Source organism: Drosophila montana, unplaced genomic scaffold, assembly GCF_035044405.1.
Source record: "Drosophila montana isolate Dmon_TW-CO22-7 unplaced genomic scaffold, ASM3504440v1 contig_3003_1, whole genome shotgun sequence".
In the NCBI taxonomy this organism is placed as follows: domain Eukaryota; kingdom Metazoa; phylum Arthropoda; class Insecta; order Diptera; family Drosophilidae; genus Drosophila; species Drosophila montana.
The window spans coordinates 78,959-93,870 of NW_026997879.1; the positions used below are offsets into that span (position 1 = coordinate 78,959).

The 14,912-nt window shown below is 41.0% G+C and overlaps 2 protein-coding genes across 5 annotated transcripts in view; one reads left to right on the forward strand and one right to left on the reverse strand.

The window, feature by feature from the left end:
- Positions 1–319: 319 nt before the first annotated feature.
- LOC135430374 (receptor-type guanylate cyclase Gyc76C-like) overlaps positions 320–14,912 on the reverse strand; it is a 47,157-nt gene continuing 32,564 nt past the window's right edge. For 3 of the 4 annotated variants that reach the window (XM_064685027.1, XM_064685026.1, XM_064685028.1), the window contains exons 4-18: positions 9,457–9,679; positions 7,838–8,035; positions 7,616–7,681; positions 7,166–7,378; positions 6,498–6,652; positions 6,202–6,424; positions 5,961–6,132; positions 5,720–5,880; positions 5,320–5,610; positions 4,919–5,251; positions 4,684–4,849; positions 3,892–4,201; positions 3,589–3,817; positions 3,206–3,370; positions 320–3,136 (exon numbers count right to left, since the gene is read on the reverse strand). In XM_064685027.1, coding sequence (XP_064541097.1) covers positions 1,268–3,136; positions 3,206–3,370; positions 3,589–3,817; positions 3,892–4,201; positions 4,684–4,849; positions 4,919–5,251; positions 5,320–5,610; positions 5,720–5,880; positions 5,961–6,132; positions 6,202–6,424; positions 6,498–6,652; positions 7,166–7,378; positions 7,616–7,681; positions 7,838–8,035; positions 9,457–9,621 — 4,716 coding nt within the window. In that variant the 5' untranslated portion in view covers positions 9,622–9,679 and the 3' untranslated portion in view covers positions 320–1,267. Of the gene's footprint in view, positions 3,137–3,205; positions 3,371–3,588; positions 3,818–3,891; positions 4,202–4,683; positions 4,850–4,918; positions 5,252–5,319; positions 5,611–5,715; positions 5,881–5,960; positions 6,133–6,201; positions 6,425–6,497; positions 6,653–7,165; positions 7,379–7,615; positions 7,682–7,837; positions 8,036–9,456; positions 9,680–14,912 lie in introns of those variants that run through there. The other variant, XM_064685029.1, reaches the window with a different exon arrangement.
- Positions 11,626–13,047, forward strand: LOC135430393 (uncharacterized). The gene is made up of 2 exons (XM_064685060.1): positions 11,626–11,877; positions 11,977–13,047. The coding sequence occupies exon 2, from the start codon at positions 12,015–12,017 to the stop codon at positions 12,804–12,806; it is 792 nt and encodes a 263-aa protein (XP_064541130.1). The 5' UTR covers positions 11,626–11,877; positions 11,977–12,014; the 3' UTR covers positions 12,807–13,047.

Sequence of the window (14,912 nt, forward strand, 5' to 3'; positions counted from 1 at the left end):
TACAAAGTAAGCTTGTAGTCTTTAATAATACGGAATAATGATTTTTGTAAAATTTAACCTATATATTTATTGATTTCGTGTTTAGTACGAACTTTTTTACGAAAAGAATTCTCTTTGGCGAAAATCAATTAAAGTGGAATATTTGATGAAAACTAACAAGTGGCCCATTTATTGCGTGGAAACAGCCAAAATCTTCGAGCCTTTCAGGATATATAATAGGAAGGAGCAGCGATTGCATTTATCTAGATAATCGGATGCATTTAGGATACAGCTGCTTGTCAAACATTGTTTGCGATTCCATATTAAATGATTGCTGTGATTTTCTTGTTTGTTTGTTGCTTTTTTGTTTTGTTTATATTTATATATGGCAAATTTAACAAATTTTATATATTTTTAAAAATATACATAGATACGGCTAAAAAACAGCTCACTGCGTTCTGCAATTCTGCTCACAATTTCTTTTATTATCAATTAAAATAGCTAATAAAATTATGCACATACATAGACACATATAAGTGTATATATATATATATAACAATATATGAATTGTATACACACACATATATACATATATATTAGATATATGCATTTAAATATTGTATATAGTTTAGGCTTAAGAATTACGTACAATCACACGCACTTAATTTACATACTAGCAAAAACACATTTTGATTTCGTTTATATATTTAGATATATATATATTTTTTTTTACGTTATTAATTGTTTTTTATTACTTGCTTAAATTGTTGGTAATTTTTTGTTTAGCTGCGCAAGTTGGAGAATTAAAATTTGATTTTTCTGGTATGTGTGTGTGTGTGTGTGTGTGTGTGCGCGCGCTTTATGCTTCAATAGGTATGCATATAGTGTTATATTATTTATTATTATTATTATTATTATTATTATAAATCAATAACTAGTCTGAAGACCTTGTGACTAGACGGTTCTTTTTATATTTGTTATTTAATGGCTACTCTAATATGTATGTATATGCATTTAGTAATTGTTTCCGATACACATGCATACATACGTACATACGTGTATATGTATATATATATATATGTATCTGCGTGTATACGTACATCTATAGGCATATAGAGCTTTAGACACAAACGACAATCAACATACAACAAATATACATATAAGCCAAAACAGATCTCTATAAATGATGTGTATGTATGTATGTAATTTATACCTTAGACATTCGTTTCCTGCTCGCACTGTTCCTGAGTAACATTCCCCCCCATTTAGACGTTCCATCCGTTCCAAACTATACAATACTCTCACGATCCCGTGCCGTGGCTGCTGCGGTCATGTCGGTGAAGCCGCTGCGCACGCCCTGCACACTGCTGGGCAGGATGCCCACGCGCCGCAGCGTGGAATCGCCGCTGGCGCCGACGCTGCGCATGCCGTTGCCCTTGAAGAAGTTGACCACCCAGTTGCCAACCTTGCTGCTGCTGCCGCCGCGTGTGCCACGCTGATTGCCAGCTGAATGCATATCCAAGCCGCCGCCAACGCCAACGCCTCCGCTCCCGCCACCGTCATCATGCGCTTGATCGTGTCGGCGTTCAATGTCGGCGGCATAGCTGACGCTGTTGCCATGCCCGGTGACGCCCGGCTCCATGTGCTCGAGTGAGTGCCAGCGCTTCGAGTGTGCCATCAGCTCCTCGGGCGGCGCTGTAAGCGAGGCCTGGCGCTGCAGCAGCGGCGAGTGCATGTCCTCCTCGATGTTCATGCCGCCGTTGCAATTGTTGTTCAAGTGCTTGGTACAGCTGCTCGAGGAGACGTTGCTGCTGCGCCGCCTGCTGCTGGCGCCGGCGGGCACAATGCTCGGCTGGGCATTGGCAAAGCTGCTCGAGTAGCGCAGCATGGGCAGCTGGCCGTTGTCATGACGCATAAGCAGGCCCAGCTCATCGTCGTAGCCGTCATTGGCATCCACCGGATTGGCCGACAGATCATCCGTCTCATCCTCCTCGGCGGCCGTTTCGCCGTTGGGATTGCCGCTAATCAGCGAGACGCCCGTGTCCAGGGAGCGTGAATTGTTCTTGGAAAGCTTCGAGGGTGGCAGCTTGCCGCGTTCGTGCCGCTTACGTATCTGCTGCAGCGGCATCGGATCCAGCGAGCGTGACTCGCGCAGCAGCAGCTCCGCCACCGCAGATGCCGGGATTGCCTGATCCAGGGGCAGCAGCTGGGCCGCACTAATGATGCGATGTGGCCGCACCATGGCCAGCGGCTTGTGCAGCGCATTTGGCTGGCGCACCAGGCCAGCAGCAGTAGCAGCAGCAGTGGCAGCTGCGCCGCCGCAGATGCCGCCGTTCAACTCCAGTTCGCCATCGAGAATGGTGGCTTCGTTAGTATCACAGTTCGTTTCATTTGTATCGGAATGATTCAGCGTGCTGAGCGAGGCGTGCGCGGACTCCAGCAGTGCGCCGCCAACAAAATGGCCGCCCAGGCCATTCAGCGCGGGTCGCTCACGATCTCGCTCCCGTTCCCGCTCTCGTTCCCGCTCTCTTCTCGCTGCCAGTCGCGGCGATTCACGCGCCACCTGATAAGCGGAGCCCTGCAGGCTGTACGTTGACTCCCCATCGGCCGGACGTGGCACGCTGCTCTGGCGCCGTGATCCGGTGCCGCAATTGTGCATGGCCAGCAAACTGGGCTGCCTCGAGTCCGGATTCAGTTTGGGACTCTTGCGCGGCCGACTGAACAGCGGCGGCGGCATATCCGTCATATCCACGAGCTTCTTTTGTATGGCCTTTTCATTGGCGCCCGTTAGCCACCAGGTGACCACCTCGCCCTTGCCCTTCATGCTGACCAGGCCGCGCTTCTCGGTGATATAGCCGCCGCCCAGTTTATCTAGCGCCAGTTTGCACTTGTTGGATATGTGTATCTTAAGCGCCTCGCCGTTGCTCTCCATGCGCGAGGCGGTGTTTACCGTATCCCCAAAGAGGCAATACCGTGGCATCGTGAGACCCACGACGCCCGCAACAACCGGACCCGTGTGCATACCGATCCGCAGCTTCAGCGTCTCGTTGGGTCTATGGGCAATACGATGCTGTTTGACCGCATGCAGCAAATCGAGCGCCATGGACGCTATTTCACCCGCATGCCGATCGCCGTTCTTAATGGGCAGACCAGAGACCTGCAGAGAGAAAGGACGAATATGAGATCATATGCTACAATCGCTATGGAGATTGATCGATACACTTACCACCATGTAGGCATCGCCTATGGTCTCCACCTTGTACACATCATAGCCACGTATGATGCGATCAAACACCGTGTAGAGATCATTCAAAAAGTTTACCACCTGCAACGGTGTGCTCTCTGCGGAGAGTGCTGTGAAGCCCACAATGTCGCTAAAGTAGATCGTGACCTGAAAGATAGATGGACATGGAGAAGAATTAATTTGCTGTATACAAATTTGCTGTTATACACAAAAAGACTTTGCCAATATATAAGAAACACAGTAAAGGTAAAAAAAGTTTATCCTACGCCATCCAAACATTACGTCATGCTGGAGTCGGCAGGTTGGGATTACAATATCTAAGCAAAGTCTCTATCAAACTTATATTTATTTGAGTTAAGGCCTACCAAATCATAGGAAACGGGTTCAACGCCCTGGCCCATGGTTAGTTTCTCTGCCACCGATTGGGGCAGCATGCGATGTAGCAAATCCTCCGTTTTCATTTTCTCCTCGCACAGCAAACGCGTGCGTTCTGTGACAATGTCCTCCAAGTTGTTGGCATACTTCTCCATCATTTCCATCATCTGATCCATGATGTTTTTGGTTTTACCACCTCTCATCTTCTTCAACCGATTGCTGTGCATAAAAAATAAATGCAAATAAAGTATAAGTACTTTGTCTCTCTTAGGAATTGTCCGGTTTTCACTCACCGTATGGCACTGAACTCGGGTCGATCTTCGGGATTCTCAGCCCAGCAGTCCTTAATGCAGGCCAGCACATAATCCGGACAGGACTCAGCCTCTATAATAGACTCGACCTCCGGCCGAAATGGCTCTGTCCCTTTAAGCGGCAGCTGCTTGACTAAGTCCACAATTTGCTTTGGTTCAAAGTTGGTTTGTCCAAACGGACCCTTACGACTAAATATTTCGTACATTATGATGGCAAACGCATAGATATCCCCCTTCTGACTGCCGTGCATATGGTGATTGCGCAACAGCTCCGGGGCGCGCCAAAGTTGATCTGGAATTCAAATAGAAGTTGGTACAAAATTAGTATAAAAAATCAATAAATATAACAACAATTTTAATGTAATTTAAAAAAGCAAATAAAGTAGCAATAATTCGTCTAATATTATTTCAAATTGTTTAAGTGAAGGGAAATTTAAAAAAAATTAAATTGCAAAGTTTTAAACAGAATAAAAAGTAAGAAAAAATAATATAAATATAAAGAATAAGATTTTCCAAAAATATTTGAAAATAAAAAAAAATGTATTATTATAAGTATTGAAGCATAATAAAATATTGTATCATATTGTAATATATCAAATGATATTTAAATATATTAAAAAACATATCATATCATTTAATAATTTGTGGATCTTATTCTTTGCAATCCTTTCGGATTTCAGCTCTATTTTAGAATGTGAATCAGGGGTTCAAACGAAAAAAAAAGTTTCAATAGAACTCTACATTTTAGGAAGCGAATCAAGAGTTGACACTAACTTCTATAATGCTGATGCTCGCCAATGGACTCGCTTTCGGCGCACTGACGCAGCTCGTGCAGTCCAAAGTCTGTGACTTGCAGCATCCAGCGCGAGGTGACCACACAATTCGAGGATTTGAGATTGCCATGGTAGATCAGCTGTGAACTGTGTATGTACACCATGCCCTGCAAATAAAACAAAATAGCGAAGGTAAATAATCTGTTCAATGTAATTATAAATTCCAGAATACGCACCTTGATGAGGTCATTTATGAGTGAGGCTATAAACAAATCATCCAATTTAATGTCCTCGTTCTCAATGATATCGTACAGGCTGCCCTTGGCGCAGTAATCCGTGACTAGCAGTATGCGTGTTGGCTCCACACAGGCGCCAATGAAGCTATTGATGTTGTCGTGACGCAGCTCGCGCAGCAGACGCATCTCCTTCATGATCTCGCGCGAGATGTCGCGCTTGCGTGGAAACTTTAACTCCTTGATGCGCACAACGGCGCCGCGCAGACGCGCCGTCGAGGTAACGAACTGATGGGACCAACGGGAGCCAAAACTTTGGGCGCTCATCAGGCTGACCTGGCAAAAGAGTAGGCAATCAGCAGTTGGTAAAGTCTATTGGATCAGTCGGTGTTTATTTCGCTTACTTTGCTGGGCGATGAGACAATTTCATTGCCGGAATAGTCCTTGATTTCGCATATGTCAATCTTCCACAGCAGACCCTCGATTTCCAGCTCGATCTTCCATTTGCGATAGATGCTCATGGTGACCACACCGGAGCAGAATAGTAAAACGCCCAGGACGACCGCAGCCACAGTGGATGTGTAATGGGTATCATCCTTTTTGCACAGCTCATTGGCAAATCCGCACATAGGCTCATCGGTGGGCTTCTCGCCGCCGGAGGGCCAATCGATCGAGCCGTTAATCAGTTTATATTCCTGCAATCAACGATTGAGCAATTCAAATGTTGAGATTCTCAGTTTGTCTGTTGGGTCTTGAGCAAACTCAAAGTAATGCAAACTAAAAAAGAGAAGACGACTCACTCACTGGAAGTTCTTCGCCTTGATGGAAATACGCCACGGGCACCATATGATAATTGCAACGGATATTCTCAGATATGTTCCATTTGTGCGGCTTGTACGCCAGCACCGAGAAGTTGCCCTCCGAATCGCCATACTGATCGATTTTGATTGTGGAACCGGTGACACCTATTTTGGCAATACCAAAATAAATTTAATTGTACTATAGATACAATGGCTTATTGCTTGAAAGCCAATTGAATACTCACTCATATAAGTACGGTTTTTGATGATTGTATCTATGACACGCGTCCCATTGCTGGCCACCTCAGAGATGACCTCATCGGTGAGCACACGCTCCTCCATGCGCAGCATTTTGTCGAGCGCCCAGGCGTACAGCTTTACGGAATCATACAGATAGGCCGCATAGATCGATATGAACTGCAATCGAGGAACATTTATGTCAATTAGTTTGTTGGCATTACTGAGCATCATATTCTCGTGGCTCACCTTGCTAAATTTGCTTTGCGAGAAGAGCTGTGGCACTGTAAAATTAAAGGGCGGCATCGAACTGTAGTTGCGCACCTGCTCCGTGAACTTCTCGTAGCCCTTGGTGGGCGGCGTTGATGCCACAACGAGTAAACTGCGCGCCAATTGATTAAAGTTCTCGGTGCTCTTGCAGTTGGTCATCCGATTGATTTGATCCACCTTGCGCAGATACTTTTGTGCCTCACTGTGAACGTTAGAGTATTCAATGAGAGACAGATCCCAACAAGCATATAGACAACTTCTATTGGTTAACTTACCGTTCCGAATAGACCATCATGTCCACGAAGATGACCATATACTCGCCACGCGCAAATAGACCAGCCGTCTCCATGGAGCTCATGAAATCAATCAAACTGTTCGCCGAACCGAGAAACACATAGATCCGTGTACGATTCATCGTGTTTTGCACAACCTGTGGAACAAGAATGTGACTTTTTGGATTGGTATACTGGGTATATAATCTAGCAAATATATTTTTACTATATTTAATTTGGTTGAATTAAACTGAAATTTAAAATATTAATAATATATGTATATTAATTTTAGATAAACTTTAAAATTGTTTTTCAAACTATTCGTAAATTAAAAATTCATATATATTTTATTATTATTATTATATATAAAAAAGTATACTATTTCAATTAAAATAAATAATTTTGTATATATTTTCCATCTTTTTTTTTCATTTTTTTCTTTTATATATAATTTTTCCAAATGAATACATCTCGAAAATCGGAAGAAGAGAAATAACCATATTGTCCTTTTAGCTCTAACAATCACTTATGTACTTTATCAATATAAATCTATAGTTTCTTCTATTTTAGATCCACAAATCATGATTTACTTAAATATCTTAAAGGGCAAAAACAGTCTTGATCCATTCTTTCTATTCGCAAATATATTTATATAAATAATTACCACTCACCTGATACCAATAGCCGGAGCGGCAACAGGTCATCATCTGCTCACAGCATTTGGCGCGATCGTCGATAAAGGATTGCTTATGATTGATGGTCATGTTGCGCTTGGATGCCTGGTCCTTTAAGAGATCGGCAACCGTGCCCCATACCTCCTCGTAGAGTATGGAGAACTTGTTCCAGGCGTAGTAGCGCAACAATGCAATCACCGACTTAACGACCTGTAAATATGCAAGGGGAATACCGTCAATGTTATAAAATTCCTCTGAATTGTGTGGACTTCCTTCTACGCACATATGTATGTTATGTGTGATATATGATTTGCGAGCTGCCAAGGCCACATATTATACTGTGCGGCTCAATGTCAGCGTCAAGGCATCAACTGGCAGACAAACAATCTGTTGCTTCTAACCCCCTCACCCACTGCCCATGCCCGCCCTTCATCAACTCCCACTCACCTGCGTGTCGGGCGGCTCGGTTCGTGCAAATGTTGGTATCGAGGATGCACGGTTCTCTGCACATTTCTATTTGAAAGTTCGTGGGGCGGACGGGATGAGACACAGCAAGAGACAGAGAAAGAGGTAAAGAAATGCATTTAATTTGATACAAGCAAACATGTGGAGAATTGCAAGTGAGAAATGCTGTTGTTTAGCACTCGCATACTCTATATATGAACATACATAGGATATCATTGGAATGTTGCGACTCTGCGAGACAATAGCTTCCACATAGCAGGGTCCCTCCGGACCAAATATGGTCGCAATACCATCGCATATCATCTCGGTGATGGCCTTGGTAGCCAGCACCGTATCACCCTTGGTATCATTCCAGCGCAGCGCTAACGTTACATTCGGCAGCAGATTTGGATCTCTGTTGATCTGTTAACAAAATAATAATTGGTGAGCAATACAAAGTAGACCCATTTAATATGTATATAAAATTATATAATAAATAACAACTATAAAATTGATTATTTTTGGCTAAGATGTCTAAGATGCTTTTATTTCATGGATAACCGCACATACTCAAGTCTATTTAGTTTAAGAATGTCAACCGAAAAAGGTCTTATTTTTCTTATCATATATTATACAAGCATATACAAACATGCACGCATACATATATGCAAAAATACACACTTACATATATACGTACTTGAATACATACATACATATATACATACATACTTACATGTATACATACATGCAACTACACATTTACATACACACAAAACTTAATTATATTAGATAACCAAAACCACCTTTTAAAACAAAACACTTATACTCAAAGCATGAAAATGTGAAGGGCTTACATGAATTCTTGAGAATCGCAGAGTAGGGCTTTAGTAAAAAATACGTTTTTTTAAACTCTGTGCAGTGGGAAGAGAACGTTCCATCATACATTCGAATCTATCAACATAAGCATACATACATACATACAAACATACATACACACATATACATATGTATATACATAAATACATATATACATATGTACATATATACATACATACATATGTACATACATACATACACACATGCATACGCACATACATACATATATACATACATACAACTACACATTAACATACATACAAAATTAAATTATATTAGATAACCAAAACTACTTTTTTAAACAAAACAGTTCTACTCAAAGCACGAAAACTTGAAGGGCTTACTTGAATTCATGAGAATCGCAGAGTGGGGCGGTAATTAAAAATATGTTTTCTTTTAAATTTGCTGCGCAGCGGGAAGAGAACGTTTGAACTGAATACACGCAATATAATATATACACAAATACATATACATACATACATAAACATAAACATACACCACTTTCTAATTAAATTATTAGAATAAGCATAAGACTCTGCAAGGCTTTCTTGAATTCATGAGAATCGCAGAGTGGGGCGGTAATTAAAAATTTGTTTTTTTTTTTTATATAAAGCGCAGAAAATATACGTGCATACAGGCAGTTGTTGATTAAAATATAGGGTATGAATGTTGTAATATTATATTATTAGATTTGTTTTAAACTATCTTAATATTTACCAAGACTTTCTTTTAAATTTAAAATAGAAACTTAATCTTTATTTATTAGTAATCACTATGTTGAAAGAAAAGTCAAGTACACAGATGGACACTCAAGATATTAGCTTGCCATTTGACATTGACTTGACATTATCAAGATGCAAGCTTGCTGAACTTAGCCTTGTTGTCCCTGGTGCTTGGCTGTGCAGCTATGTACTTGTTATTTCTATTCCATCCGAACATTATGATTACAGCTACTTAGGATAGCTTACCTCATCCAGTGCCATTGTCAGCGCACCGGATATGGCCAAACCCTGGCGGTCCTTGAGCTCGCCAGTGAGGGCCGTCAGATAGCCGACTGTGAGGATGGTATGATTGCTACAGTCGCGTACTGCCACCGAGAGCAATAGTAGTAAATTGAAGGGCCAACGCGTCATGGCCCCTTAGGCCGGGGCCGTTCAGCGCGACGCCTATGGGTGCTAACAGATTTACACGCTGCAAGGATACAATCAAAAAGGATCAAATCAGTTAGTCAGTGGGCGGTGGTTGAAATTTCAATTGATTGTGATACAAAAATGTAGCCATAACATGCTGGACTCATCTAGTCGGGTATAGCCGACTGCGTAATACTCGTGCACAGCTTAATGACAGCTTAAATAGACTGACCCGACAAATTGATTAAAATAAACTTAAAACAAGAATTGAAAAGAAAAAAATACCTGTATTTAAGGAAGTCCATAAGTAGGTCGATATTTGCCTAGCTCCCTAGTGGGCGTGACCAACCGATGTTAGCACTTTCTCAAGCCAAGTTTGAAATCTTAAACTCCCATATTACTATATTCTCTCGGACAGTCAGCTGGACATTTGAATATTAGGGAGTTTTCACTGAGCACTAATAGTGTCTTAGCGAAAGACCATAGAGTGTAGGGTATTATTTTAGAAAAATCGGGTTGATTGATTATAGCTATATATATATTCTAGACTCATAATAGGAAAAGTATTTCTGAATTATGCAAGGGAAGACTTTAACTAATCAACTTAGTGTTAAAGAAAGTGTATTTATTATACTTTTATGCTTTATTCCAGGGTATCATCAAAATACATGTTTGACAAAGTCAAGCACACTCTCACACACACACACACACACACACACACACACACACACAATTATAAAAGGAATGTAATGAAATTCTATGGGAGGGCTGGCGGTACGTAACATATATAGTGCAACCCTGGATAGTTTGTCCGGCTAGTTGACTGAAAAAAGTCAAAAGTTATACACAGTGTGTATTACACACAAACACTGAGACATGGAATTTCTAGTTAAATTCCTTTCATATCCTGTTGCCCGCATCTGTCCCGTTTTTCCTTTTTCCATTTTCGCAGGCACTTGTCGGACAAAAAGATTTTCCCAGCTGCATATGCTTGCGGCTATTTTGTATTGTTCAATATATATGGCTATTTGTGTGCTTCTCCGGCGGGATATTTAACCCTACACCCCTCCCCTCTGACGATACATCCACACGAGGCACGCGCCGCAATCTGGCGCACTTGCTGGCTGTTGCATTAATTATGCATGCGTGGATTCCCTCATTATATAATTCTGTTTGTGGCATTATCCTTCAACCAGTTGCTCCCCTTTCACTTGTGTTAATCGGGTTAAATTCAAGCGTAATTCAAAATTTTTTACGGATTCAAGAATTAAAGCAAACGGAGAAATTTTAGTGGGCTCAATTCGATTACGAGTTTTCGTAAATTAAAATTAAATTAAAACCGTTAAAAAATAGATTATAGTTAAAAATCTATATTAAAAAAATATTTAAAAATTGTATGAATAGAGTTTAAAATATATATATGTATATAGAAAGAGTTAAGGGGTTAGCCTATAAAAAACATAGTGAAGGGTGAGCGAAGAATAGATAAGCAGAATATTTACCCCTAGTTTTAACATTTAAGTGCCATCAGTAAATCAGATAATTTCCTTCTCCCTTTGTTCATTTCAGTCGACCCATCGCTTAACTAAATGGGCTTTAAAGGATTTTCCCTATCAAACGATTAACAATACAAATTCGAATTTTCGAAACAAAAAATACGTATACGCAATGTGGCACGAGCCAAGGAGGAATGTGATATGACATGTGACATGCCTCTGCAAATGCAATGGAGTTCTAGGAAATGTAGTTTTTTAAACGTTAAACTAAGCAGATCAGACCTGTACCAGGCTTTATACACACACACATATATATGTATATTTATTGGGTAATTTTCTGCAAGCGTTATCCGAAAGCCAAGCCTTTGCTCACTTTTATGGGGGTAATCAGAGAGGGGAGCTCTAGGAAAAACATCTCATCAGTTCCAAATTCAAAACTAAATTGAACAAAATCAAAAAAAAATTTTTTTTTTTACAATACAAGGAGTTAGTTCTAATTTTTGGACTCAGTTTCTCATTCAGTTTACTGTCCAGTCGCACACATCATGTTTGTTGTTTGTTAGAAATTCTTTTATTTTGTTGTTTTCTTATCAAAATTTTTCGTTTTCGTTTCAACACTCCTCCGGCAAAAGACACCCAAAATTCAATGTTTAGCTAAGCAAAAGGACAAACTAGGAAGCTCGCTCTTGCAGTGCAGTGTTAAGAAGGTGACTTATATGAATTATGTGACAGCAGCAGTACGAAAGACTAGGCCCAGCGCACGGTAAAAATTCAATTACCACACCCCAACCAATCGCACCCAATAATGTCTACCAATCTACGCTCACCCTTGCCCAATGATGGCATTATTTGTGTCCATCAGACTTTAGCAATCCTTTCGAGCGCACTCGAACCCACTCCATGATGGCCATACATGAGCAGATCGACAACCTGAACATCTGGTGGTTCCCGCGCGACTTTTGCCAGTCACGTTTCGGAGAGTTTCAGCAGAGTGGCACTAATTCGTGCACTCTGATATCACTGATCCTAGCCGATAAGGTGGCTAAGGCGGAGAGGTTCTATCATCGTGTGGGCGAGCTGCCGTCCCGCGGCTGGGAGCTATTTGGAAATGCGATGAACGATGGCAATAATGTCTACCACAATGTTATAACAGCTCATACGCCGCTATCACGCAATCTGAATCTTAATATACCAGATGCAATATCGGCGATTCGTTCACAGCACAAGATGAACTTTCGGCTGGAGGAGTGGTTCTACACGCACATGGAGGCCGATCCCAGCAATCCCATGTACAATCGCAACGTTGCCATGCAGCTATCTCGCATCTTTCAGATCACACTGCAGGTGTTCCAGCAAGCGGGCGGCCGGGAGATGCCATCGCATCTGTTTGCCGCCATCATAGCGGACAGTCGGACAGTGATGATGACCTTTGATTTTCGCGCCTCGATTGTCGCTCTGTTTGACTCCCATCAGCACGGTCGGGATGCGGGCGCTGTGTTCGCCCAGTGCACGATACAAAATATGGACGATTTGCTATTCTGGTTCATCAGTATGCTCCACAATGTCTACTCTAGCCGACCCGCCCTCTTTGAGATCTCGTTCCTGAGCTCACAACCGGGCGTGGCAAAGCGCATACCACCTGCCATCAAGAAAATTGCGAATGAGATTAAAAAGCCAACAAAGTCCCATTAACCATTAAGCCACCAACAGATCAAATATATCATAAATATTTATATCTATATATATGTATAATATATATGATATAATCTAAAAAATCAAGCGAGACACATGCATTAAGGATAGAGTTTACCAAGTTTGCTGAAATTCTTGGGTATAAGAGTTGAAGTTGAAGGTCATAGGTTCGAAAAAAATTTAAATTAAAAAAACAACCAAATTCTAAGCTTAAATTAATAAATTTTAAATACTAACCTAACTACAACTTTTTTTGACATATAAGAAAATGTTGACCAAAACTTGCCGACAAAAAAACAACAAAAACTGTGTTCAACGAGTTTCAGAATTCAGACCTTGAATTTCTTAATTTGCGAAAATATCGCGTTTCTATGCGATTTTCATGAGATCAAACAATTCTAACAAATATTTGTTTTAATGGAATGCGGGTTGAGAGCGGATGAGGAAAAAGAGCAGGGCAGATAAAACGTTTAAGATTAGCAAGGAGAGCCGGAAAAGAGCGAGTGAGAATTGGTTTCTATAGTTTCAGAGAGCCGGAAGTGTCTATATTAATTTAAATTTTAATATTTTAAATGAGTTTACGCTTCTATATACATATTTGGAAGTTTTGCCAAACTTTTAGTCTCCTTTGGGAAAGGGTTGAAAATCTTAATTTGTAAATGAGTTCCAATGAATTTTGTAACGGAGCTTTGCTGCTGCTGCCGAGCAACCAAAACGACAACAACAACAACCACATTTACTAAGCGTGTCTTTTATTGTGCTTTTCTCGGCTGCTAATCAAAATGAGTTAAATAAACACATAACGTAACCTATTAAGAACTTGGTACGTGACAACAATTTAAATATTTTTAATGTAAACAGAGAGCGGAATGTGCGCCAACTGAGAGGCGAATAAAAGACCAATGGTTTATAAATAGAATTCACATTTCAAAGAAAATATGAGAAAAACAAATCGAGCAAAACAAGAATAATAAGAAACGAAGCAACTAAAAGTAAACTTTAAACGTAACGACGACGACAGCAACAGCGACAGCGACAGCGACGTGATAAAACGTTTAACGAAATCAAATACAAAAACAAATACAAATGCAAACACAAATACAAATGCAAATGCAAATGCACACAGAGAGCAAAGCGAGCACCAACAGAGGCAGACAGACAGAGCAGAGCAGACATTGAGAGCAAGCAACTGGAAGTTGTGTAACCAAGCCAACAAAAACATCACGTAGCCGCAACGTGCAGCGGCTACTCTCGCACTGCAGCCCGCCCCTCCCACTCGTTCTTTCACTCTCGCACTCACACAAGCACGCTCTATGTTGTGCTCTTAGTTTGGCGCTCTCGCGGCGCAACAAGTTGCAAATGCAATAAGGCGGTCGCCACATTGTGTGGTTTTTCTCTGTTTGTACTTTTGTGCAGTTAAAGTTAAAGTTGTTGCTGCCGCCGGTCTAAAAATAAAGCTTGTACACTAAAAATAGACACGACGGCACGCCATTGGATAAACTAACACGACATTACATATTTTTACAAACAAACAAACATGACAAACCTCACGAAGAGCTAGCAGCTAGCCAGCGGAGAGGGGCGACCAGGGCAGCTGAGCAACGCGCGCACACATAAACGTACACAGACACACACATACATATGTACACATATATAAATGCAAATACAAATACGAATAACCTGCGTGAGGCGACGATGAATTCAACTGACTGCCGGGTTGTCAGTCTGATCTGTCTGTATATCCATTAATATGCATACATATGTAGCTAGACACCCGTATATATATATATATATATATACGTATGCATGTAGCTGTGTTTGTTTTAAAGGCCTATAGTAGATAAAGCAATTTATTTATAATTTTATCACAACACAACTTCCGCCTTCAAACTTGGCACACGTTAAATTCCAATCGATTATTGCAGCTATCGATAAGCGGGCTCAAAATATTTCTGTTCTTTTACGCATATCCCTAGCCGCCTTTTAAAGAAAATTGATTTCATTTAAAAGTTTATTCTACTTGTGTATTTATCGAGAAACCCGTATAAAAAGAGTATTTATCAGTCGTTTACACTATTTGACTTACAATTTTGCTGTCAATCGAAC

Bases quoted from the DNA above. Each gene is read 5' to 3' on its own strand.
- LOC135430393 (XM_064685060.1), top strand. From the start codon at position 12,015: ATGATGGCCATACATGAGCAGATCGACAACCTGAACATCTGGTGGTTC.